At 43.9% G+C, this 25,619-nt stretch overlaps 1 protein-coding gene across 6 annotated transcripts in view; it reads right to left on the reverse strand.

Moving 5' to 3' along the window:
• The window catches only part of PLCE1 (phospholipase C epsilon 1), a 379,433-nt gene that overhangs the window by 128,196 nt on the left and 225,618 nt on the right, over nt 1–25,619 (reverse strand). For all 6 annotated transcript variants that reach the window (XM_089780165.1, XM_089780164.1, XM_089780162.1 and 3 more), the window contains one exon: nt 10,739–11,055. In XM_089780165.1, the coding sequence (XP_089636291.1) occupies nt 10,739–11,055 (317 nt within the window). The remainder of the gene's footprint in view (nt 1–10,738; nt 11,056–25,619) is intronic.

Consider the following 25,619-nt stretch of genomic DNA (forward strand, 5'->3'; position numbering starts at 1 on the left):
TAAGAGCCTAACACATTTAAAAATCAGAAGCGCAGCAGGCGGGGGAGGGAGGAAGCTGATTCCCAGCTGGAGCCAGGTCCTCCCCGCTATGCACCAGCCTTTCAAATGTATTAAGAGTCTGTCAGCTCATAATACATTTAAAAGGCAGAGCCGCAGCAGGGTTAGTTCCTGGGCTGGGATCTAACCTCGCTGCAGCTCCCCCACTTATTGACTAATCGATTAGTCGATGGAATATCCGTCAACTAGTCAATTAGTTGATTAAAATGTTGCTAATACTTTTTATTAAAGAGTATTCTCTTGTCCAAAGCTTTTGCTTCAATTGCACCAGAATTAGAGAGGCAGTACTTAACAGGTCTGACAGTTTTGACACATTCCACACATTCATATTTTCCAGCTTTGGCATTAAGCTCAAGAAGCATTGCAAACATTTTTGCCACAAGAAAACGATTGAACAACTCTGAAAAGGAGAAGGTGGGATGAAAGAAAAATCCACCTCTGTTGGGAGCCAACCATGGCTTTGGGATTGTTTTAAAAAAGGAAAGGAAAGGAAAACTTTAAAACAAACTTTTTTGTGGAATATGGAAGGAGCCTGCTGCAGTCTGAGGAGAGAGGCAAAGGGGTACAGCGGACAGGACAGGAAAAGGGGGCTGTGACGAAGAGGAAGATGGGAGGGAACAAAAAGAAAAGGGGAACCAAACCAGGGAAAGTCTTGTCTGAAAGTGGTAGAACACTGACTCCCGCCTTGTTCCCTCATCTCACTGCACTCTGGTGTAGTGGTAGCCACTACTTAGCCCCAGATACCCCGCCAGGCGGTCCCAAGCCAACCCTCAGAATGGCTGGGTGGCCCTGCTTCACCACATGGCTCAGCCACCCTCCAGAGCAGCCACCCACCATGTGGCTGGTGTGGGCTACGTGACTGCTACAGAGCAGGAACTGGGGCTGGTGAGGCTGCAGCACCTGTGGTAGTCCTGGGCCGTGTGGCTGCCACGGAGCAGGAACTGGGGCCAGTGAAGCTGGCCCAGCAGTGACAGCCTCATCACGGCCTGGTTCCAGCTGTGGCACACATGGTTGCCCACAGCGCCACTCACTGGGGGAGGAGAATTTTTTGTGTGCGTGTAGGCGTGCACCTTATAGGGAACAGAGCTCCCCAGCAAGCAGAGCTCATTAGCAGCTGGAGGTGTGGTCTGGCAATGTGCGGCAGCCTGGCAGGCAGGGGTTTGCAGCTTGCCATGAGTCCATGGACTGACAATTGGGAACTGCTACTCTAGGGTTATGATATATAAAACGTGAATTACCTACACTACACAAATGTTCATGCTTCCTTAAATAGGGGCAAGCTTATCCAAGTGCAGATAATTAAGAAAGAAATTTTCTAGTCATGCATTCATTTTGTTATTATTTGTGACATTCTGACTAGTAATTTCAATATATGCTATTTTCCTCTATCACCTCTATGCCACAACTGAAGTCTGTATTGAAGGATCTTTTATTGTTCTGTTTTTCTTTGTACCGTAAAAGAATATGTTGTATATCAGTGGCCTCCAAGCTTTTTAGGCATGAGATCACTTTTTTAATTTAAGTGCAATCCAAGATCTACCTCAAACCCAAATACCCTTGCCCCGCCTCCTTTGTGTCCCTTCTCTGAGGCCCTGCCCCTGCTCACTACATCCTCCATCCCTCCTCCATCCTCCCTTACTTTCATCAGGCAGGGGCAGCGGGTTGGGGTGCACGCTCTGGTCTTGGATTAAGGGTTTTGGACTGTGAGAAGGGCTCTGAGCTGAGCTCAGGTCAGGCAGTTAAGGTGCCAGATGGGGTTCTAGATGCAGGTTCTGGGAGGGTGTTTGGATGCAGGGGTGCTCAGAGCTACGGCAGGGGCTTAGAGGGCCAGAGGGGGTTCTAGGTGCACGCTCTAAGAAGGTGTTTGGATGCAGGGGTGCTTGGGGCTAGGCAGGGGCTTGTGGTGCAGGAGGGGGTTCATGACTGGGATAGGGTTTCAGGACGTGGGCTCTGACTGGGCATGGTTTATCTCAGGTGGCTCCTGGGTGGTGGTGCAGTGGGGCTAAGGCAGGCTCACCCCTGCCCTGGCCCTGCACCACTCTCAAAAGCAGTCAGCAAACTCCATCCCAAGGCCGGTTGTGCCCCCTGCCCTGCTCTGTGGAGATAGGATACAGGGTGGGAGAGGGGGCACCTTGACATCAGCACCCCTCTTCTCCCTCCTCTGCCCTGCCCAAAAAGCAGGAGGCTCCCGGGGGGAGGGAGGGAGCAGCTCCAAAGCAAAGGGCAGGAGATGAGCAGCAGTAGGGGGAGGGACAGCTGAAGTGCCAGCACTTGATAGCCTCTTGGCCAAACCAGTCAGAATCACCTGTCAGAGGTTCCAAGATCTACCAGTAGATCCCAATCTACTGGTTGGTGACCACTGTTGTATATAAAGGTAGTTTCTCTCTAATTCTAATGTTGCTATTTTTTCAAAAGCTTTTCCTAAGTTTCTGAAGAAAACAAAAACAAGTAAATTACAGTAGAAGTATTTTTCTAGTTACAAATATAAGGGTATGTCTACATTACCCCCCTACTTCAAACTAGGGGGGGAATGTAGTCATACAGAGTTGCAAATGAAGCCCGGGATTTGAATTTCCCGGGCTTCATTTGCATAAAGCCGGCCGGCGCCATTTTTAAATACCGGCTAGTTTGGACCCCATGCCGCGCGGCTACACGCGGCATGGACTAGCTAGTTCGGAAGCCTAATCCGAACTAGCTAGTCCGTGCCGCGTGTAGCCGTGCGGCACGGGGTCCGAACTAGCCGGTATTTAAAAATGGCACCGGCCGGCTTTATGCAAATGAAGCCCGGGAAATTCAAATCCCGGGCTTCATTTGCAACTCCATATGACTACATTACTCCCCCTAGTTCGAACTAGGGGGGTAGTGTAGACATACCCTAAGTTAGGCTAGAGAAGCAACAGAAAAAAATGCTGGCACTGACAATTATATTAATAAGAAACTTTTTCCCAGTATTTCACCATCACGCATATTTTATTATATTTTGGTCCAGCTGCACTGAAATAGCATCAGGTTTCCCCTTACAGTAATTCCTCATTTAACACATACCTGCTTAACACGTTTTCGTGATAGCATGATTTTTTTTTAGGGAAAGTTTTTTGAATTACACAACCGTCTCCAGAATAACATGATGTCCCCAGCTGGCCCATTCCTGGCAGTTGCACGGGGCTTCCCCCGCCTCCCTGCAAAGCGGTGGAGGGTTCGCCGCTCACCGCGCCATTTCCCGCTGACTCCCCCTCACCTGACGCCTTGCCCCCTCTCCTCCACCCCTGCTTACAGGCTCCCCCTCACTGGACGCAGTGCAGGTCCCAGCAGACCCGTCACAGGGGCATATTCCCAACCCAATCTCTCTCCCCTCTCCTTCCCTTTCCTTCCCCAGAGCCAAACACCTCCCCTTCCTGCTGTAACCCAGTCCCCTTTCTCCCCCAACGTTATGTCCCAGTCCCAACAGACACCACCGATTGAAACGCAACCCCCACCTTTTCCATTATTTTCAGTGGGAAAACTGATCCCGAATAACACGTATTCACTTAACACAATCATTTTCTGAAACATATCTATAGTGTTAAATGAGGAATTACTGTATTCATAATCCCAATGGTGTTCAGAGTTAAAATGCCCCATTTCATGATCTAGTTGAATCAGAAGTGGTTCACATCTTCTGATTCTTTGTTGCTCACAAAGATCTCTTAACCATTCATATTTTTATGGTGATCATCTTTCTTTATGGAAGACCTGAAGACACACTACATGACTCTTTTCAACGGCATGAAATACATTCTACCTCAAATCTCTTCTAACTAGGAGCAAAACTAGTTCATTTTTTCTTATGTGTATCATTAATAGGAAGGCAGATTTTTCACTACATTTTAAAATTTATCTTTTATTTTTAACCATTTATTGCATTTTCAAAAGCCTATGTGACAGGAGTTCCATGCTATGATCGATCTCATAACAAGAGCAGATGACAAAAAAAATGTATACTGCTACACAAGCAGATCCAACAAATTTAAGCAGATCCAATAAATTTAAGTGCTACAAATTAAACAGAAATTATATGTGCTGCATAAGACATTTGATTTCTGATTCTGCCCCTTCCTCCTGATCACCCTTCATGAATCAATCCCATTTCATAAGGCATTGACCATACCCCACAGATTCTGTCCACTTTCCATATCCTTTATATTGCCTCTTATGAGCTATTGACATACTTTTGCTCCCTGCCAAATATTGCAATTCAAGTCCAAACCAGTGACAAATAGAGTGATTTAAGAAAATTAAGGCAAGGGAAAGCTATCAGAATCTTACCATATTGTGTAGTTTATCCTCTATTGATGCAATTTAAACAATTTATGTAAATATACAGTAAACAAAGGTTCCATAATAGCAACTGCACTTAATGTGATGCATATACAATGGAAATGTGATGTTTCCACACTCAACAGCTTGAACCTGGCACCAGGAACTCAATGGAGGTTTGGGGCCTGGATATTAGTGTAATATAAATATTAAATAATAGTAACAATAACATTTATTTCAATGGGAGCAGGTTTGTTCCTATATGATTATGCCTAACAGGCACATTTTTTGCAGAGATTACCTAATACCAATCCTTCAGTCCTTATTCAGTGACAAATCCTTTAAGTGTGTTAGAACTTGGCTGAATTTCTCTATTATCATGAAACGGTAACTGCTGAATAGGGTAACATTGCAGTTACATTTAAAAGAAATTTACTAAAAGCACACCCTTATATGAAAGATAATTTACATGCAATAATTTCTATTGAAAAGAAAGACAATTATATGAAATAATCTTCTCTCATTATCTATCAAAAGCTTTTCACTTTGAAATTAATCTTGGCTCCAAAAATAGTATTTTTATAAGCAATGCCAGAAAATCAGCAAGTACTCATTGTCTTCTGCCAACAAAAGTATGACTCTCTGTGCAGGAATTTTCTTGCAAACTTAAAAACAAAGCCATTTAGAGATTCCCATCTTATGGGTGGGATAAGGCACTAATATATATTCAACTACGATGTAAAATAAAGCTGATGCTAAAGTACTGATTTATTATGGACAGTGAGTGTTACACAGCAACTCCATTTAAACACTTTTTTCAGTTAAAAATATATTGCAAATTACACTTAGAAGTAATACACTATTAACAATTAAGTGGTATAAGAACTGGATATGCAAGAATTAAATTTACAACACTCTGAAGAATTAATCTTGGAGTAGTGTCAAAAAGGTACAGTTAGGTTGATGGAATAATGACAGTTGCAGGTCTGTTATATCAGAACACAAAGATTAGAAAATAATGTAATGGACTTTGCCAATAGATAGCTTTAATTCTCACGCTGGCACACAATACTCCACTGGCACACAATACTCCACACTAGCATACAATACTCCTAGTCATCCTCAAAAATCAGAATTTAAAATCTCATTTTATTGCTTTTAAATCAGCTGTTTGTTCCCCAAGCCTGGGGCTGCTGTGGTCTCACATAGAACAACACAAATAACAAATATTTTTCAACAAATAGTCTGGTAGCACTTTAAAGACAAACAAAACATGTAGAGGGTATCATGAGCTTTCGGGGGATGGGGATTCACGTTGGATCAACCGAAAAATGAAGTTTTACAGAATATTCAGTGAATTGAAAAAAATGCAAACATTTAGTTTCAGGTTATACAAAAGAAAAAAAACTAAAGAAAATTTAAAGGCAACAAAAAATGTTTTGTTTTGACTTTTTTTCAGGTCCTCCTCACTCCCCTGAACTGAACAATTAAGGGTAATAGAAACAAGTTTGCAAATGATTTTAGTGTTCTAAACCTACATTTTTTTCAACAAAAAATGTTTTGGCCAAAAAACAAAATAAAAAAAACCAGAAGGCACCTGTCCCAACTGTAAATTACAACAATATAAAGGCTTTCCTAGTTTTCAACTGAAAATATCCCAGGGAGCCACTCAGGCAGCTGTAGATTGTCAACACATAAGAGAGCGTTGACCACTCCCCTTTCTTCCCAACTACATTCCTCATTCATGTGGCCATAAGATAAGTTCCCTAGAAAAAGAATATCCTACATAGGTCAGAGCTGATGTCTTTAAGGCTGGTTCTTACGAGGGATGTAACAGTGTAGTCAATTAACTGTTAAGCAAAATCTTATAGGTTAATGCTATAGACTACATGCATTTCCACCCCCCCACACACACCAGTAAATTTTTTAGCAAGCTGGCCAGCAGCCTGGCTCAGTCCTGGCTTGTGATGGATCCAGGACTTCCACTTGCTGCGGCTCTGCATTTAAGTGTATTAGGAACCTGGCAGGCAGGCAGCCCCACTTAGTCCTGGCTCACGCCGGGTCTGAGACCTACCCCCACTGCAGCTCTGCATCTAAAGTGTATTAGGAGCTAGTTGGGCGGGCAGCCCATCTCAGTTCCAGCTCTCGCCAGGTCCAGGAACTCAGACCCTCCACTAGGCTAGAGTTGGTGCCACCCCACGCTGCTGCCTCTATCAGAAGCAGCAGCACAAGGCAACAGACAACCAATCTGTGAGGGGAGCTGGTTTTTAAAGCTGCCTGTAGCATTCTAAATACTGTATTTACCTGTTTTCTATCACCAGATGTTTTTATCTTGGAATTGAATTGGGGAAAACCAAAAGAATGATAGGATTTTAAGATAGGGACGTGCATGTTTAACTAGTAAGCTTCACCCTGTTCTGGCTGGGATGCCAGTTAAACTGGATTTTACTTCCCTATTTTAAGTACCTGAATCTTGCGACCTACCAAGAATCGAAATATTTTGTAAGAATACAGTTATTTGTTAGTTTATATCTACCTGGGAACTAGACAATGCATTGGAGTTAAATACGTGGCATGATCTACACCCATTTCTGTGCTCTCACAGAATTTTAGGATCTCATTAGTCAATGGGGATATGTCTACACAGCAAAGTTATTTTGAAATAAGAGCTGTTATTTCAAAATAACTTCACCAGTATCTACACAGCCAAACTGCTATTTCAAAATTAAATCAAAAGAGCAGAAGGCTTATTTTGAAATTGGTAAACCTCATTCCACAAGGAATAGCACCAATTTCAAAATTGCTATTTCGAAATAAGCGCTGTGTAGATACTTATTTCGAAATAGGGGGCCTCCAGACCCTGGTGGCCACTCTGGGCACAAGCAAGAAAACTCCTCTCTCTCTCCCCCTCTCCCCAGAGCCCTTAAAGGGGTAGACCCTGGCCACAGTGCCTGTGCCAGCTCCAAGCCTGCCAGACCAGAGCCAGTAGTCGCTGCAGCTGATCCAGTGGCCCCAGCATGAGCCAGGCAGTCAGTGCCAGCCAGCCCTCCACTGCTCCCCAGGACCAGTCTGCCAGCTCCCAGGAGCCTGCCATGGTCTGGAAAAGGTGGGCGCCTGCTTGGTCCAGTGTGGAGATCAGGGACCTAATTCAGGTTTGGAGGGATGCCTCCAACCTCCATAATCTCCACACTGAACGGAGGAACGCAACCATCTACAGATGGATGGCTGATAGCCTGCCCACCAAAGGCCACATGAGAACCCAGGAGCAGGTTTGCATGAAAATAAAGGAGCTGCTGCAGGCCTATGCCAGGGACGCAGGGGGCAGCTCCCAACCAGGGGCAGACCCAGACCCAGACCCTTGCCCTATTTAGATGCTGTGGACCACATCCTGGGGGGCAGGATGATCCGTGCCCCCCAGGTGGTCATTGACCCTGGGGCAGAGCTTGCTGCCTACTGCTGCTCCAGCCCCTGCTGCCTCCCCAGCTACTGCTCCTCCTCCCCCTCCTTCTCCCCCTCCTGCTTCTTCCTCCCCATCCTCCCCAGACTCCCAGGGACACTGAGGCCCCTGAACCCGCGGTGCTGGGAGACAGTAGGGCCGGTGAGACCCCCAACCCTAAGCTTCTCCTCGCCCTTCCTCCCCTTGCCTCCCCCTGCCAGCTCCCTCCTCCCAGTTTGGGACCTGTTCCAAACCCCTGATCATTTTAGTTGCCCTCCCCTTTCCCACCCTCCCTCCTCCCCTCTCCCACCTTCTTTCCCCAGTCTCACCTCAGTTTCATTCTCCCTCTACCCCAGTTTTGTTCAATAAATAGGCTTTGTTGTAATGAATACACTTGTCTTTTATTGTACAGCAGGAAGGGGGGTTAGGGAGAGATAAGTGGAAGGATGTTAGGGAGGAATGAGGCACAAGCCCCCAGTGGGGCACACCAGGGAGACTGTTACTGCCTGCAGAACGTGATGCCAGGATCACAGCAACACATCCAGGAAAAGCACCAGAGTGCCCGGGGAAGCTCCGGCTCCATGGTGCCGAGTGCTGTGGTGTCCTGAATGAGGGCAACCAGAGCACACAGAGAAAAAAATGCTTTGCTGTCTCTCAGCGAGGTAGGCAAGCAAGCAGGGAAACCTTAGAACCGGCTGTCCAGGGGCGTCCCTTTAAGCACAGGTCTCAGATAGCCTCAGGCAGCAGCCACACAAGGTAACTCCTGACCTGATGCCTTGCCAGAACTGGTTCTGGCTGGCCTTAAATAGAATTCAGTGTCCTATCAGTGTGGACGCACTATTTCGAAATAGCAAAACACTATTTCGAAATGCATTTTGTGTCTAGACACATTATTTTGAAATAAGCTATTTCGAAATAACTATTTTGAAATAAGATATTTTGAAATAACACTGTAGTGTAGACATACCCTGGGTGTTTAGACCAGGAGCTGCTTCTGGAAGCTAGAGCCTCCTACTGAGAGCCTGCTGGGGCTCTGATTGAGCAGTGAGTTGCAGAGGCTTTCGGTTTTCCCTGAAGGCAAGAGGATCTTGCTATTCCTAGAGCTAAGAAGTGTCTGCAGGGAAGGAACTGTAACTGTGCCTGTTGTATGGGAAAGTGTTTGCATGGGAAGGAGCACAACAAAGAGACTGAATCTGAGGAGAGGCAGAGTGATCGTCTCAGGATCCAGAGCTGCTGAGATTTGGAGCGGCCAGCTCTAATTTCAGAGGGATTGTGCAGTTTGCAGCCTTGGCTGGACTGACATGCAGAACCTGTAGACCAGCCTCAGATCTTTAAACGTGTCTATTCAAGTAACAGTGGGGGAGGTCTAGGTTGGATATTAGGAAAAACTATTTCACTGGGAGGGTGGTGAAGCACTGGATTGGGTTACCTAGAGAGGTGGTGGAATCTCCATCCCTAGAGGTTTTTAAGTCTTGGCTTGACAACGGCCTGTCTGGGTTGATTTAGTTGGGATCGGTCCTGCTTTAGGCAGGGGGCTGGACTTGATGACCTCCTGAGATCTCTTTCAGCTCTATGATTCTATGCAAGGGTCTAGGATACTAAAATCCAGACGAGTGTATGCTCTTAGATGAGAATGAATGGTGGCAGTATAAATGTGCCAATTAGATAAGTTTATTTATTAATGTATACTTTGTTAATAGATTTTACTCAACTGCACAATGGACTTAAAATTGGGAGTGATATTTAATCTTAGTCTGCTAACCCCTATTTCTTTAAATTGTTAAATAAAGGTGGGTTAATTCTAATTTAAGTACATTAGATGTATATTATTTAAAATTGCTATTTTGGAATTAGATCCATGCCACAGACTATTATTAGAATGGATTTATTTGGGAGGTTCCCACAGCATGCCACTGAGTGTATGGGGGGAGAGGCAGCCAGGTGGAGGAACCGCCAATTTTGAGTTCCTATGAAAGTAAGGGATTGCAACAGAGAGATGGGTACAGGATCCCCACCTATCCAACATTACCACTGGAATATTCAGGATCTCCTGTAATATCAAGCACATAAGGCACATAGGTGAATGTTGCCTGCTCCTCAGTAACCCAAGGAGGAAAGGGGAGGGGGGAGGAGAGTTACACACACTTCTTGTATAATAGGATCCAAGAAACACTAGGGCTATGTCTAGACTGCAAGCCTCTTTCGAAAGAGAGCATCTAGACTGCACGCGGAATTTCGAAAAAGCAAGCCGCTTTTTCGAAAGAAAGCACCCAGTGAGTCTGGATGCTCTCTTTCTAAAAAGCCTGTTTGCTTTCAAGAACACCTCCTTTCGAAAGAGAACTTTCGAAAGAAGGCGTTCTTCCTCGTGGAATTAGGTTTACCACCGTCGAAAGAAAAGCTGCATTCTTTTGATTTAATTTCGAAAGAACGCGGCTGCAGTCTAGACGCAGGTGAAGTTTTTTCGAAAAAAGGCTACTTTTTTCGAAAAAACCCCTGAGTCTGGACACAGCCAAAGGGATTAACTTTGGCCAGATTACACTTAATTATGTGAGCAGTTAGTGGAATCCAGAAACTTCTGGTTTATAATCCTTCCAAGCTTTGTCCATAAAAAATCCTGTTCTGCTTGTGAGCAGAGTAATAATCTGATTGAGAATATATACCAAAATTTCAATATAAACATATCACAGGAGAGCAATCTTTGATTTTGTCTTTTTTTGTTGACATTTCCAATTTGGGAGAAAAGCCTGGGCTAAAATTTTCAAAGCTGACAGGGTAAATCAGTCACAACTCCAATTAATTTCAATAGAAGTTGTTTGGTCCATGATCAGCTATAAACATTTCAGCATTCATTTTTTAAAATTATTTTAGGGTATCCCTTAGATAAAAAGAAAAACTGGCCCATAAATTGCATCAAACCACTTATGATGTAATTAAAATATCTTGTCTTACCTCATTAAATCTTGCCACAAGATCTTCAATAACATTGTGTTCACCATTTTGGGAGGAAAGAATGGTCGCAGATATGGAAGCTTTAATGCATGGAAGTTTGCTCTGACATTCAGCGTTACCCAAATCCCTGGTTAAGAAGCAGAGATAGTCAATGGGCAAGACCTTTCGGTAGAGATCCTGTTCTTGTTCAGTCAGAATACTGGCAACCTCCTCTGGGAACTGAATGAGGTACTGAAGTTCTGCTAGCTCTTTACTGATACCAGCTACATTGGAGAGGAGTGCATTTGAACCAGCCATAGATGTGCACGGTTGACGTTCTAAAACAAAACAAATAAAAAAAATTATGTAGCTTTCCTTTATCTATGGCTCTCCGCTGTGCAAAAAATATGTTAAGACTGAATTAGGGATGTAACCAGTTAACCGATTAACAGGTAAGTATCACCCACCCAATGCAGGTTTGTGGGAGGGGGGTCTGCTCCAGCCTGGCCCTGTGTGCCAGTCCTGCCAGACATGATGTACCAGGCTGTGGGTGGGAGGGGAGAGGATTAAGAGGTTAACCAGATAAACGTAATGTTTAACCAGTTTACTTATTAAATGGAATTTTACATTCCTAGACTGAATTTTTTTGTTCTCGTATATTATTTACAAAAGGATTTCACATTTTATATTTAAATAAATGAATACATTGTTCTAGCGGTGATCCTCAAATATATATTTACAAAAAACACTACTCTCCAGAGTTAATAAGGCAGGTAGAAACCTGAGACTTGGGAAAAATAGTTATTTACCTTGTAACTGTTGTTCTTTGAGATGTATTGCTCATGTGCATTCCACTTAGGTGTGTGCGCGCACCACGTGCACAGGTTCCAGAGCTTTTACCCTTAGCATTACCAGTACGGGCAGCCAGGTAGCCCCCTGGAGTGGCGCCAGCATATCGGTGCATACATACCCTGGCTGGTCCTCGGCCTCCTCAGTTCTGGAGGAGACTTCCAATGAAGGGAAGGTGGGTGGGATTTGGAAAGGATATGAGCAACCCATCTTGAAGAACAACAGTTATGAGGTAAATAACCATTTTTTTTCTTTGAGTGCTTGCTCATGTCCATTCCAGTTAGGTGACTCCCTAGCAGTACCACAGGAGGTGGGGTCAGAACCTAAACTGCAATGGATTGCAACACAGCCCTACCAACAGCTGTATCATTCCTGGCCTGCTGTGCAATGGTGTAATGGATTGTAAAGGTATGAAGGGAGGACAACATGGCTGCCTTGCAGATCTCAAGGATCAGCACTTGGGCAACAAATGCCGCCAATGAGGCCTGTGCCCTTGTAGAGTGGGCTGTAAGTGGAGGGCTGTTCGTCCCACAAAGTCATAACAGGCCTTGATACAGGAGGTGATCCATGAGGACAAACACTGGGCTGACACCGGGAGACTCCTCATCCTTTCCGCAATAGAAATAAAGAGTTGTGGTGACATCCTAAACTCTCTTGTGCTATCAATATAGAAAGTAAGGCTCTCACATCTAGAGAATGCAGGGACTGCTCTCTAGATGTTGCATGAGGTTTCAGGAAGAAAACAGGGAGGTAGATGTCTTGGGACATGTGGAAACACGCCCTTGGGCAAGAATGAAGGGTGGGGGCAGGGCCTAATCCTGTCCTTAAAGAATACTGTATGAGGGGGCTCAGTGAGGTAAGGGAACACCTGAATCCTGTGACTTCTCAAGAAGGCCACTACAGCTACCATGAATTTAGTGAAAACTCTTGGTGCTGTGAAAAGGCCAAGCAGGAAGACTGCGAACTGAAAGTGGTCTTGGCCTACTGTGAATCTCAGGAATTTCCTGTGGGCCAGAATTATTGATATGTGAAAATATGAGTCCTTTAAGTCAAGGGCAGCGTACCAAGGGTTGATGGAAGTGAGGGTGACCATCCTGAACCTTGTGTTCTTCATGAACAAGCTGAAGTTCCTTAAATCCAAAATGGGACGAAGGCCTCCCTTGGATTTGGGGATAAGGAAACAGAAGGAATAAAACACTTTCCCCTTGAACTCCTCTGGGACAGGTTTGACCATTCCCAGGGGCAGAAGGGAGGATACCTCCTGCTTTAATAGTTGCTCTTGAGAGAGGTCCCTGAAGAGGGACAAGGTGGGGGTGGGATGGTGGGTGGGAAAGGAAAGGGATAGCATATCTGCTCTCCACCAGGCCAAGTACCCAACAATCTCAGGTAACTTGGGACCAGGCAAGGCAGAAATGGGATCGCCAGTACCCAAAGGGTGCTGTTATCTCGGGGACTGGGACACTGTCCTTGGGCATATCCTCAAAATGATAGTTAGGGGGCGAGGCAGACCCCTTGCTGGTTAGGGGGTGAGGCAGACCCCCTTTCGGAATCAGACCTAGATCCTCTACATCTATTCCTGCTATTATTATTATTGTTGTTGCTATTCTGACTCCTCCTTCTGCCATGCTCAGGCCTGAAAGACTGCTGGAAGGGTCTCTGGGTGGGTCTAGGGTGTAGGCCTTTGTTAGGGGACCGGGGTGTGGATCCCTAGAGATTTTAATATCGCCCTGGAACCCTTGAGGCTATGAAGTCACAAATGGGTATGCTCAGAGAACAGGCTGGTCCCTTTTAAGGGGAGGTCCTGTAGGGTGTTTTGGACCTCAGGTGAGATTCCTGACACCTGAAGCCAAGCACTGCATCTCATAACTACCCTGGTAGCTACAGTGCGGGCTGCGGAGTCTGCAGCGTCCGGGGCCACTTGCAGTGCTGTGTCTGAGACCACCCTGCCTTCATCTAGTAGGGCCCCAAACTTCTGCTTCAAATCTTGAGGAAGGTATTCCTTGAATTTGTCTATTACAGACAGTGTGCTATACAGGATCTGCTCAGCATTGCTTGTTGATTCGAGATTCGGAGTTGCAATTCCCCCCATCGCGTAGGTCTTTCAGCAAATAAGCTGTAAGTTCTTCAGCTCCCTGCTCTTAGGTGCATGGGGGCAGATGGGAGTAAAGATGTTCATGGCCAGACTGCAGGATGAAGTAGCACCTCTCTACTCACTTTTAAGGGGGTATAATAGAGGCGGGGCGTGCGCCACAGGGTCTTGGAAATTTTGGACACTGTTTTATTAAGTGGCAGTGTGACCCTAGCAGGAGCATCCGCCATCAATATGTCCACCATAGGGTCCAAGTCACGGAGGGTGCCGGGTCGGCCATTGCCACATCTGGCAAGGAAGATGAGGACTCCCTTAGGAGAAGCTGCTCTGTCGCCTGCTGTGGTGGGGCAATTGCTGAAGGGGGCTGGACACATGCACCTTCACCCTCCACAGGTGGTCACCCAGCTTCCTTGTAGGAAGACTGGCCTGCCTCCGAGGCTGGTAGCCTGGCCAGGGAGTAGCAGAGGTGATGCCCCTCGAATGGGTGGTCACTGAAGAATGTCTGGAAGGAGGTGCGCCCAGGGCTTGATGATATGCCCAGGGGGTCCAAAAAGGCCACTGCTGACGTGGTTGCCATTGAGGTGGCCAAGATTGTTGAGTGGCCAGGCTGGAGTGGAGACACCAGTGCTGGGATCTGGAACAGTGCAGCGATCTGGATCTGTAAGAGGAGACCCTCGAATAAATGGAGTCTGCATCTGACACTGATGAATAGTCTGATGCTGACCAGGGCAGTGCTGATGACGGTTCCGGAGAACAATGAGACAACCTATGTCTGGCCATCGCTGCTGGCTTCCCTCTATGAGTCGGTGCCATTTTTTCCAATGGGGGCGCCGATGGTGGCATTGGGTGTGGATATGGGCCCTGCAGCGGCAGCACCCAGGGGTAGGTCGGCACCAGTGCTGCCAACATCATCACAACCTCTGATACTGTAAGGGATGGTGCCAAAAAAGAGGTCAGTGCCCAGGTCCCCACATGGTTGGTGCCGGTGGTGGCAGTGGCACTGGTACATGCGTTGGTACAGGGGGCTGCTGTTGTGACAGGCATCAGTGCATACATCGGTGTTGCTGCCCGCTGGTGCACTGCCTTGTGTACCGATGGTGGCTGAGCTGGCTCCAGGTGTTCCTCATTGATCACTGTGACTGGTCCTGGTGAAGAAGTGAGCTCTATGAGCTCACATGCTGCACTGAACATCTCTGGAGTCGACAGCTGCTGGACCTCTTCAATCACGCTATCTGGTGCCAGACTCTCTCTGCGTTGAGCTCAACCGATGCTGGCATGGTGCGGGAGCCTCTTGGTGTGCTACCATGGCCACGTGCCCATCTCCATGGTGCACTTTTATAGCCATGCTTCATAGGGGACCTTCCCCTATCTCTTTTCCTGCTCGGTGCAAGAGACTGTGACTGGTGCCTTGATATAGAAGGCTTCACCAGTGCCATATGCCTTAATTCCGACGAAGGCTCTCTCACAGAGGCCAGTGTGTTGCGCACATCTGGTGCCACTGCCGGTGCAGCTGGTTGAAGAGCTGACTCCATTAAATTGAGCTTCAGGCAGGAATCATGTTCCTGCTTTATTCTTGGTTTGAAGCTCTTGCAGAGCTGTGCGATAGCCCTCTCCTAAGCACGTCAGACAGGAGTCGTGCAGATCCCTACAGGACATGGGCTTAGAGCACTTCACAAAGGGTTTAAAACAATGAGGTTCCGACATCCCCTCCCCAGGAGAGGAGAGATAAGGGGGGGAAACTCCCCAGATAAGAACCATCAACTTCAACTATTTACACTACTTAACTAAACTACAACTACTTAAACTGTATGTACAAGCTATGGGATAGACAGAACTGTGTAGTCAAGTACTCCACAAGAGTCACAAGAGGTAAGAAGGAATTGAGGGGGTGAAGGGCCAGCAGGGGTAATTATGCACCGGTATACTGGTGCCACTCCAGAGGGCTCCCTGGCTTGCCCGACGGGTACTGCTAAGGGAAAAAGCTCCAGAATCCGTGCACGCGATGCGCGCACACACCTAACTGGAATGGACATGAGCAAGTACTCAAAGAAGAACTATTAAGCCTACTGATTTAGGCAAAATGTGTCTGCTTTTATTTTTACTGTGTTCCCCAACCCTTCCCCTCAGGCTGTTTTAATCTTGTTATGATCATAAATAAGAAATTCTGTAGAGCAGGAACTGCCTTTTGCTTGTCTGGAGAGGACCTTGCACAAAGGGACCTTGGTCACTGATTGGGACCTGTAGGCATCATTGCAATATGAATAATATATAACAGTAAATTAATACTTATATTTTTTCCTTTTTTCTCTCACTACTAACCCTGCTTAGAAGTTATTATTCGTTTGCACCCATTGTGCTTTTTCATATAAGAAAATGCCCAAATATAAAATAGGGTGTTCTTTCCTAGGGTTACCAGATGGTTTCAACAAAAATACTGGACATACTTGACATTACATCACAATCTACATTACATCTTATTTAGAAAATACCAGACGTTTATATTTTCTCATTTATATTTTCTCAATTTGTTTCCCGAACAGAAAGCTCAAATACTGGACTATCTGGTTCAAAACCGGACACCGGGCAACCCTACTTTCCTCTGAAAGCACAATGGGTCCCTAATCCTTCTTCGTATATAAATAATAATGCTACCAACCTCCTGTTAAAAAAGGAAGGAAAAATTCCTCCTTTTCTAGAATCTCCTATTCTTCTCTTTGTATTGGCTCTGCTATGCTTCCATTTAACAGAAGGAGTAGGAGTACTGTCATTTTAAAGAAGCTGAGTGAAATATTTGACTGGAATGATGATTGTGAAGCTGTCTCATAATACCTCCTCCATTTATGTGCATGTTGCAGCTAAACAGAATGCTATGACTCATTAGGTCAGAAAGACAACATTTCATGCTTCTTTTGGAAAAAAGCTCTTAGAGAGAAAATGAAACAGATAGTATTTTAGGCCATAGCAAAGTTGCTCAAGATGGAATACAGCATAGTAGGAAGAGGGCCTGAAACACAAGGCCATGTATCAGACACCTGGTATGAGGCCTGGGCTAAAGTGGTCAAAATTTTGCTGATATGATGCAAAATCAGGTTGTGAGGAAGAGGCATGCCCTTCTCATAGAATTTGGTAAGCACAAGGCTGAAACTGCAGAAATGTATATACTGAAAAGAGGCTAGGCAAGGCATAGCTCACACACAGAATGGTGGTTCCAGAACACCCCGATACCAGCACATTCTCCACAGAGAACAGGAACACACTGACTCATCCTTAAGGATAAGATCAGGATGACAGCATGATGAATAGAGATGTTTTGATTGAACCTACATGTACAAGGCAATGGGTGGTGGCCTAATACATCAGAGAGTGGCACCCTGATACTTCAGGGCTGATGCATAACTTGTCTGAATTGGTGCACAAAGACGCACCTTAGGGGATCTTTGTCTGGCCTGGTGGATAATGGAAAGTCCTGCTACTAACTGCACTAGACAATTGCTACAGGCATACATGTGTTAGTGTAATGGTAACCACTGAGCCAGGGCATTAGAACCGTGCTTCATTGACAGCAAATCTGACCAAGTTCCTTTGCTATGAACAGTCTGTGGATCTACTGGGCAGTTCAGCTGGAGTCTGCTGTACAGGCTTTCTGGCCAGACTCAGTACAGCACACAGAAAATACACATGCACGCAGCCAAACATCTATCAACAGATGACAAAACCACATTGCTGACCCTCTTTCTACTCCTGAAAGATCCGTCTTTACTCGATGCAGCTAGAGGCTCATGGTATTAAAGTGAGTTTTCCTCAAATTTGCCTTTGTCTAAGGTACCACATGGATAAAAAATACACTCTTTGGACATGTAGATAATATCATACTGATGAACAACTCTTCAAACTAAATTCATTCATAAATTTATTTTCTGGCCTATTGTCAGATAAGTTTTTTTATGTTGAGTGCTAAAAAAAGACACAGGCACTCTCAAGATCTGATGTTACATATCTGCCTCTGCTTAGAAACAAAAAGAAACACTCCTGAGTTTATGGCACATCTAGAAATTATCATTCCTAAATAATAATATCTAGACTAATATATCACTTTTCATCAACAGGTCTCAAAGTACTTTACTATAGAGAGGTGAAATGATGTATCCAAGGTCATCCAGAAGGCCAATGACAGAGCTGGGAACATAATTCATGTCGCTGGAGTTCCTGTCCAGTGTTCTATCTGCTAGATAACACTGATAATCGCTTTTTTTTAGGATGAATATGGTCACTTTTTAACATACAATAGCTTAGCCTGTGCTAAACTTACACTATGTGTTGCAGTCTTTGCAAACTATCACCAAGTTTCCAACTTTCCTTTCCTCAGCAATATAACTGAATATAACTCCATGTCTACACAGTGCCAAATTTCTAAATAAACCACTATTCCGAAATGTCCCTTAATCCTCATGGAACTAAGTTTTAGAGGGATGTCAGAATAGCACGTCCATTATTTCGAAATATTTTTTGAAATAACGGGCATGCTGTCAAGATGTGGAATAGCTATTTCAGGATACCAGAAGTATCCCAAAATAGCACCACTGTTTAGATGTACCCATACAGGCCTTACACTTAGATGGTTGCTCCAAGGCAGCAGAGACAGCTCGAATTCCTGTCAGGTCTGGCTGGTCTTAAACCCTAGATCCTTCTACATAATCTAGAGTGCTAAAGGACTGAAACTAGGGATCCTAAGAAGAGGGGGGTGGTATTCCCCTACTAAATACAACTAGAACTAAAGGAGAAATAAAATAATAAAGTACAAGAAAATGATGAAAAAAATTCTATAAAAAAGGTGGGAAGCTGAAAACAGCAGATATGCAATTGCTCCCCTCAGGCTGCAGGTGACTGTGAAGAAAATGAGTAATGGTGGGCCCATATCTCCCTATCTGCTCTCATTTGGAAGTAACCAGCTCTCCTATGCACTGACATGGGCCCACCTACACTACTTTCACTCTCTGAGTGAGAGCACACTAGTGGATACACATCTGATGGTGGTGCACCCAAAGAGACACATACCAGAAGAAGAACAGAAACCTTCTACTATTTTACTTTCTTTATAAAGTTAAAGAATGTCAGAAATATAGTTGTCTGTCTCTTGGAGACTCAAACACAGAAGTCTCCTTAACCAAAAAAGAAAATTCACCCTGAATATGTCCATAAAAGAACTAGTGTACTTTTAAAGGGCTATTTTCACAACAAGTCAATAAGCAGGCAACCTTAATTACCTTATTTTAAATGTCCATACATGTGTACATGTACAGTATATTTGAGAAGTCCCACAGAAGGAATACAAGGGGACAGCGGGGGGGAAGAACACACAGAGCACAGAAGTGCTGAAATTATTGAGGCTGATCTCGTTTATCTTGTTGGGCTCTATCATTTTTGTGGTTTAAGTACTTCTATGCAATTTATTTCATATTTTCTAAATTTGAAAACTAGGTACTTTACTTAAACGGTTACTGCTAAGACATTTTACATTTTTTAAAAATGCGGTAAAGAAGTTAAATGAATGTCTTTTAATTGTTACTATTTGTATTGCTATTCAATGCCTGCATACTATACTAATGACAGTTATTTATAGAACCTCTTTGATTACTGTCTACCAAATGTAACACATTATCTTACTGGTTATTATATTTTTATAAACTTGAAATTAACATTTGTTTGTTTATCATTCACAGACAATCTTGCTATTAAATGATTGCTAATATAACTTCAGGACTGCTAGCAACAAATTTTTTGTGAACAAAATTTCAGGATTGAATTTGAAAAAAATAATTTTAAAACATAAGAATTTGTAGAAAGCTATACATAAAATAAATAGCCCAAACTTTGGGCATACAACAGTATTAATTCTGATTAGTATTTTAATATCCAACCTTGCTGTTCTTACTCAGGCAAAAAATCACACTGTCTTCAATATAAATTTAATAAAGTAAGGACTGCAAGAACTCAGATTAAGATGTTCCAAATTTAATATCTCAAAAAAGATGAAATGCAGAATCATAATGAAGCAGGATGCTCTGGGAAAAGAAACTGTACCAATGAAAGAACAATTTAGAAAAAATGAACTTCATGCAGAGATGAAAATTGTCTTTCAGCAGGGTTTGATGAGTTTATAAATGAGAACATGCAGTTATTATCTTGCCTTTATTGTCTAGCTGGTTTTGATTCTAACATCTATTTTAAGCAAAATAGTATCTCAGATACACTACAACAGTAATGCAAAGGAAAAAAAACAGTAAGAAATGTACAATAACTAAAAGAAGCAAATGCTCTCTACAAAGCTGCTTGTGAAAGATTTTGAGAATGTGAAAAATTATGTGTTCTAAAACAAAACATGGATTGCAAATAGATTTGGTAATTAAAGTAGTTATTGGATTTAGTATAGCATGTTGTAATTGAAATCCTCAACAAAGCTGCCTTTTTAAATAAGACTTTGTTCCCACTAAATTGGGCTATTCTGATATAAAAATCCATAACGCACTATTTCTCAACTGTTATCCAAAAGTAACAAATATAGCAGATAAAGATGACTGAATCCTTATCTTCATCATTTCACTCTAATACCCTATCTAGTCCAACATCACCCAAGAGTCACAGTAAAAAAAATTGCAATAAAGAAAACAATTTTAATCAAACTATACCATGGATTTCCCCCGAATTTTATGTGCTTTAAATTTCAGCCCAGAGATTCTGAAAACAAACATGTTACAATGAAATAGTAACAGCAAGCTGTGGTGAAATCTTGGCCCCAGTGAACTCAATGGCAAAACTCTCCTTTACTGCAGCAGAGCTAGATTATACTCTTTATTGCAAGGTTGTTTTTGTTTCTGGGATAAATATTTTCTCCATACTTAGTTTTATTAAGAGCCAGGGAAATGCAGCTTCCTAACAATGTAAATTAATAGGAATATTATAAGAATGTTGTCCAGATTATTCATGGCACACACTAAAAATACAGAAAGCATTCAGAAAAATAAGTTTTATGTGTAACCTGTAATTGCTAAACAAAACACTGGCTTCAAATAAAGAATGGCTTAACCAGGAAAGTGTTTTTTGTTGTCTCTAGGGTGTAAAATCACTCATCATAGCAATCAAATCAATAAGCTTATGTTATTTTCTTGTTTGTTTTACATATAATTAAAATATTTTGCATTCTTTAAGAGAACTTGAATCAGTTTTGAATACAAGCACGTTCTTGTAGAGAAAAATATCAAAGTACCTGATCCTGCCCTCACTGAAGTCAATGAGAAGTTTGTCTCAGATTTCACCACCAGCAGGTTCAAACTAAACTCCATTAAACACACAACTAATATTGGTAGATCCCACCTTCCGTCCAAAATAATATTTTACTAAAATAATCAAAGATTCAGAGACCTAGAACATTCCTTCTCCTTGAGACATGCCTGTTTCTTTTTCTAAAGCGAGTGATTTGGGGCATTTCTATAAATTGAGTACCAGAATGCATAAGAAAGTATGACCTTAAAACTGCATGAAATTTGGATTAATAAAATAGGAATAATCTTTAAACATAAAGTGGTTGCAGGCCTGAACCAAGAGAGTGATTCCTGAATCAGGATTTGGAAGAAATGTAAGAGGGAAAAAATAATTGTAATCAATGGATCCTGAAATTGATATCAAGTAAAGATAAATCAACAGAGCACTGGCAATCCCCTTCACAGGAAACATTGTATGTCTACATGTAACACACTCAAAAACAGCAGTAAATTTTTCAGCAACAGCAATATAATGCAATTTCATTCAGTTTATGTATCTTCATAATTAATGCTTCCATAGCAGCATAGTGATAGAAATATAGCCGTGTTAGTCTGGTGTAGCTGAAAAAAATACAGGACTATGTGTGCTACATAGTCCTGTATTTTGTTCCATAGCAGCAGTCATCTTAATTTTGTTGTTGGCTGTTATCAGTGCTTGAGTATATTACATTTAGATACACAAAAAACTGATGACACTGATTGGCCACTGTTTTCAACACTTCAAACTGCTCTGCAATTTTGATTTGGCATGTTATATATTTACTATGTTAGAACAAATTTGTAAATGATACCAAAGGTGAATTTATGTTGTCCTTCACACCAATAGAGCTTGTTTAAATACAATTACAAAGCAAAACAAGCAAAGTGTGAACAAGTAGAACAACCAGTGTTTATGATCTTAATGTACTAAATATCACATCACAAGCAAAAAACTGCAGATGTATACCGATGGACATTAATGATGCTTTGCTCTCAGACAGAATCTGATTTGAGGGGCTTGCAAAGGCCAGCCATCAAATTGACATTTTATTAGGGTTACCATATTTGAACTTTCAAAAAAGAGGACACTTCTGTGTCACTTCTGGGAGTGAGTGTATCTGTATCATTATCTACCAACTCACGTTGTATTACTGTGTTATATAACTTATACATTATATATATAATTTTATTGAACCAGGTTCCCATTGTGGGTCAAACAATATTGGCTCATGCTTTAACCAGCATATTGAAGGTAAGCAATGTGCAAAATATGGAGTACTAGTAACCATGAAAGCAACTCACAACCAATTATAGATTTTATAAATCATGTTTATTTTAAGGATAGGCAGTGGCTTCATTTTAAATATCAGATAATTTAAGAACTGCTCTCTTATTTACATCAGTTATTGAAATATTTTTACCCATATGCATTAAAAAGACTTAGCATATGCAAGAGTAAAGTAACTTTATTTCTTGTAAGATAACTTGCCTATACTACTTCTGACTTAAAATTGAACACAAAGATGACCCATGTATCAGGATTTGGATAGGTCAAAGAGCATCAGATTTACAAAGAAAACACAAATGGGCATGGGAAAGAGTTTTGTTTTGACCATAAAAGGTGCGCATGAATGGTTTCTCTCTCTCTCTCTCTCTCGAGAGAGAGAGAGAGATAACCTATGCACAGGCTGAAAAATATCCATCCTCTTACATTTGCAAGTGGTGTTAGAAGTAAACCAAGATGAAGATTCTGTTCTTGTATTAACACCAAAATAAAGTATTATTCTGCCCACTAATAACCATAGTTATGAGCTGCCCATATGTTTTTAGGGGTGCTGTAGGAATGGCTATAATGCAAATTAATAATGGTCCATGCAGTTTCGTAAGCTATCTACAAAAATGATCAGAAGACATAAAACGTCTGTATTGGACCTAACTGTGCAATACTATACCACAGGGGATGATTTTTTTTAAACTGTCCCTTGCCCATTTGAAGATTCAGATAATAAAATTCCAGGTTAAAATGTGGCACATGCAGTCTCATGCTAACGGTTAATATGCTTTTCAATAATTTTTTTAAAATTGACCTCTGTTATTAAAAAAAGCTTTATTTTATACAATGTTCTTTATATCCCAGCTGTACACAAGGTGGTAAATATCATGATTTAAAAGAAAAAAATCAGTTTTAAAAATTTAAATATCTATTTTAAATTTGGATCAGTTTAAATCAGATTTCTGATTTACATGTTTCTAGTTCTGTACTGTCTTTTCATTTTATATTCTTCAATTATTATATAGCTGTTTTGTACTTAGTTTGTTTCTTAATTATTGGCATAATATCAGATTCTACACAGAGATTTTTTTCCTAAGAAGATTCATATTTAAAATGATAAAAGCCTGTTCAGCATAGGCGTGCGCACAGAGTGTGCCGGGTGTGCCCAGGTATACCCTAATGTCTGGGGCCAGCCAGCAGCTGCTGGAGGAAGAGGGGGACTTGTGACGGAGCGCCACAACCCCTCACTTTAAATTCCCCGCAGCCATCTACTTGGCACGGTGGGGCAGAGAGAGCGCATGCGCGGTGTCCTCAAATGCCGCACAACATGTGAGAGGGGAAACGCTGGAAACTTTAAAACCCAGCGGCCCACCTACAAAAGCAGCTGGAGCCCGACTACAGACAGCGGCCCGAGCCATTTTTGCGGCCTTGGCCCCACTCTACAGCACCACGCAGCACCCCGGGGGTGCCCCCGCCTGTCCCGGCAGCACCGCGCAGCGCCCGGCCTGGCAGCACCGCGCAGCACTCTGGGGGCGCCCCCGCGTGTCCTGGCAGCACTCGGACCTGTAGCACCACACAGCGCCCCAGAGGTGCCCCTCCCCAGACCTGCAGCTTCGCCTGGCTCTGGGTATGTCTACACTACCCTGCTAGTTCGAACTAGCGGGGTAATGTATGCATGCCGCACTTGCTAATGAAGCCCGGGATTTGAATTTCCCGGGCTTCATTAGCATAAGCGGGGAGCCGCCATTTTTAAATCCCCGCTGCTTCGAACCCCGTGCAGCGCGGCTACACGGGGCTCGAACTAGGTAGTTCGGACTAGGTTCCTATTCCGAACTACCGTTACTCCTCGTGAAACGAGGTGTACCAGTATTTCGTAATAGGCACCCTAGTCCGAACTACCTAGTTCGAGCCCCGTGTAGCCGCGCTGCACGGGGTTCGAAGCAGCGGGGATTTAAAAATGGCGGCTCCCCGCTTATGCTAATGAAGCCTGGGAAATTCAAATCCCGGGCTTCATTAGCAAGTGCGGTATGCATACATTACCCTCCTAGTTCGAACTAGGAGGGTAGTGTAGACATACCCTCTGACTCCAGCCCTGCAAGCTGTAAGGGAGAAGCTGAAGGTAAGGAAGGGGGGGGGAGAAATAAGAGGAAGGGGTGGGAGAGGAAACGGTGGGGGAGGATGGAGGAGGAAGAAATGGGAAGAGGTGGAAGGGCCTTGTACGGAGGGGAGGGGAGGGGGGAAGAAAGGGAAAGGCACCAAAGGGACAGGGTAGAGGGGAAGAAAGGGGAGGGCACCAAAGGGACAGGGTAGAGGAGACACAAATGCTAGGGGGGAAGTGGAGACAATGAGGAAAAGGGCAGGAGGGGAGGTGTCAGTGGGAGGAGGGACAGGGTAATGCTGGAAGAGGAGAGGGTAAAAGCACTGGGGATTGGAGGGGGAGGTGCTGGGAGAAGGCTTGACAGAAGGGGTAGGCATGAGGAAGGTGGGGTTGGAGCAAGTCATGTGTGAGGGCACAGAGGCATGAGAGGAATGGGGGCAGAGGGTGGTGAGGGGATGGGCATCAGGGAAAAAGAGGGCAAAGGGGACAGGGGTAGGGGCAGGGACAGTGAGGGAAGGGGGAGGAATCAGGAGGGTGCAGGGCTAAGGGAAGGTGCAGGTTCCAGAGGATTCTGGGGGTGAAGCAGAAGGGCAGACACCTGCAGGGAGGGACCAGCACCAGAGGAGAGAGACGAGGGAGGTGTTAGATGAGGGGATGAAGAGGGGTAGCTCACACGATCAGAGTGGAGCTACTTGAGGAGTGGGCACAGGGGGGAGAGAAGGGCTGGTGGAGGTGGGGCAGGTCTCAGGAAGGCTGAGGGCAGTGAGAAGTGCAGGAGTCAGGATAGCAGAGGAGGGTGAGGGGTTGGGGGGGCAGCAGGCACCAGGGGAGTTGATGGAGCAAAGGGAGGCGACATGGCAGCAGAGTGGAAATGTAGATATTTATTAATAACTTGGGTGCCACAATAGCACATCCAAACAAGCCACATAAATTCAGTAGTAGTGCACAACACAAAATTCATTCTGCTCATGGGAGGAAATATTTAAAGGGAACACTTCCCCTCCAGCCTCTCCACCCCTGCATTAATGTCACACACATTGAGTTAATGCAATTGCAGGATAGTTGCATTGGGGGAGAGTTGGAGGGGGCCCAAACTAATCCCTATTGGTAGGAGGATGGTGGGAAAAGTCCTTGGCGGGGAGTCACGTAACATTTTTTACTTTTGGTCATGTGCCCATCTTGCCCAGAGAGGGTTACCTCCAGAGGCGTGGCTAATGGGGGCCAGGGGCGTGGTTAACAGGGGTCAGGGGTGTGGCTAATGGGGGTGTCAAAGTACATTTAAAAAAATTATTTGG

This window comes from Pelodiscus sinensis, chromosome 8 (genome assembly GCF_052426305.1).
Source record: "Pelodiscus sinensis isolate ZL-2025 chromosome 8, ASM5242630v1, whole genome shotgun sequence".
Classification (NCBI taxonomy): Eukaryota; Metazoa; Chordata; order Testudines; family Trionychidae; genus Pelodiscus; species Pelodiscus sinensis.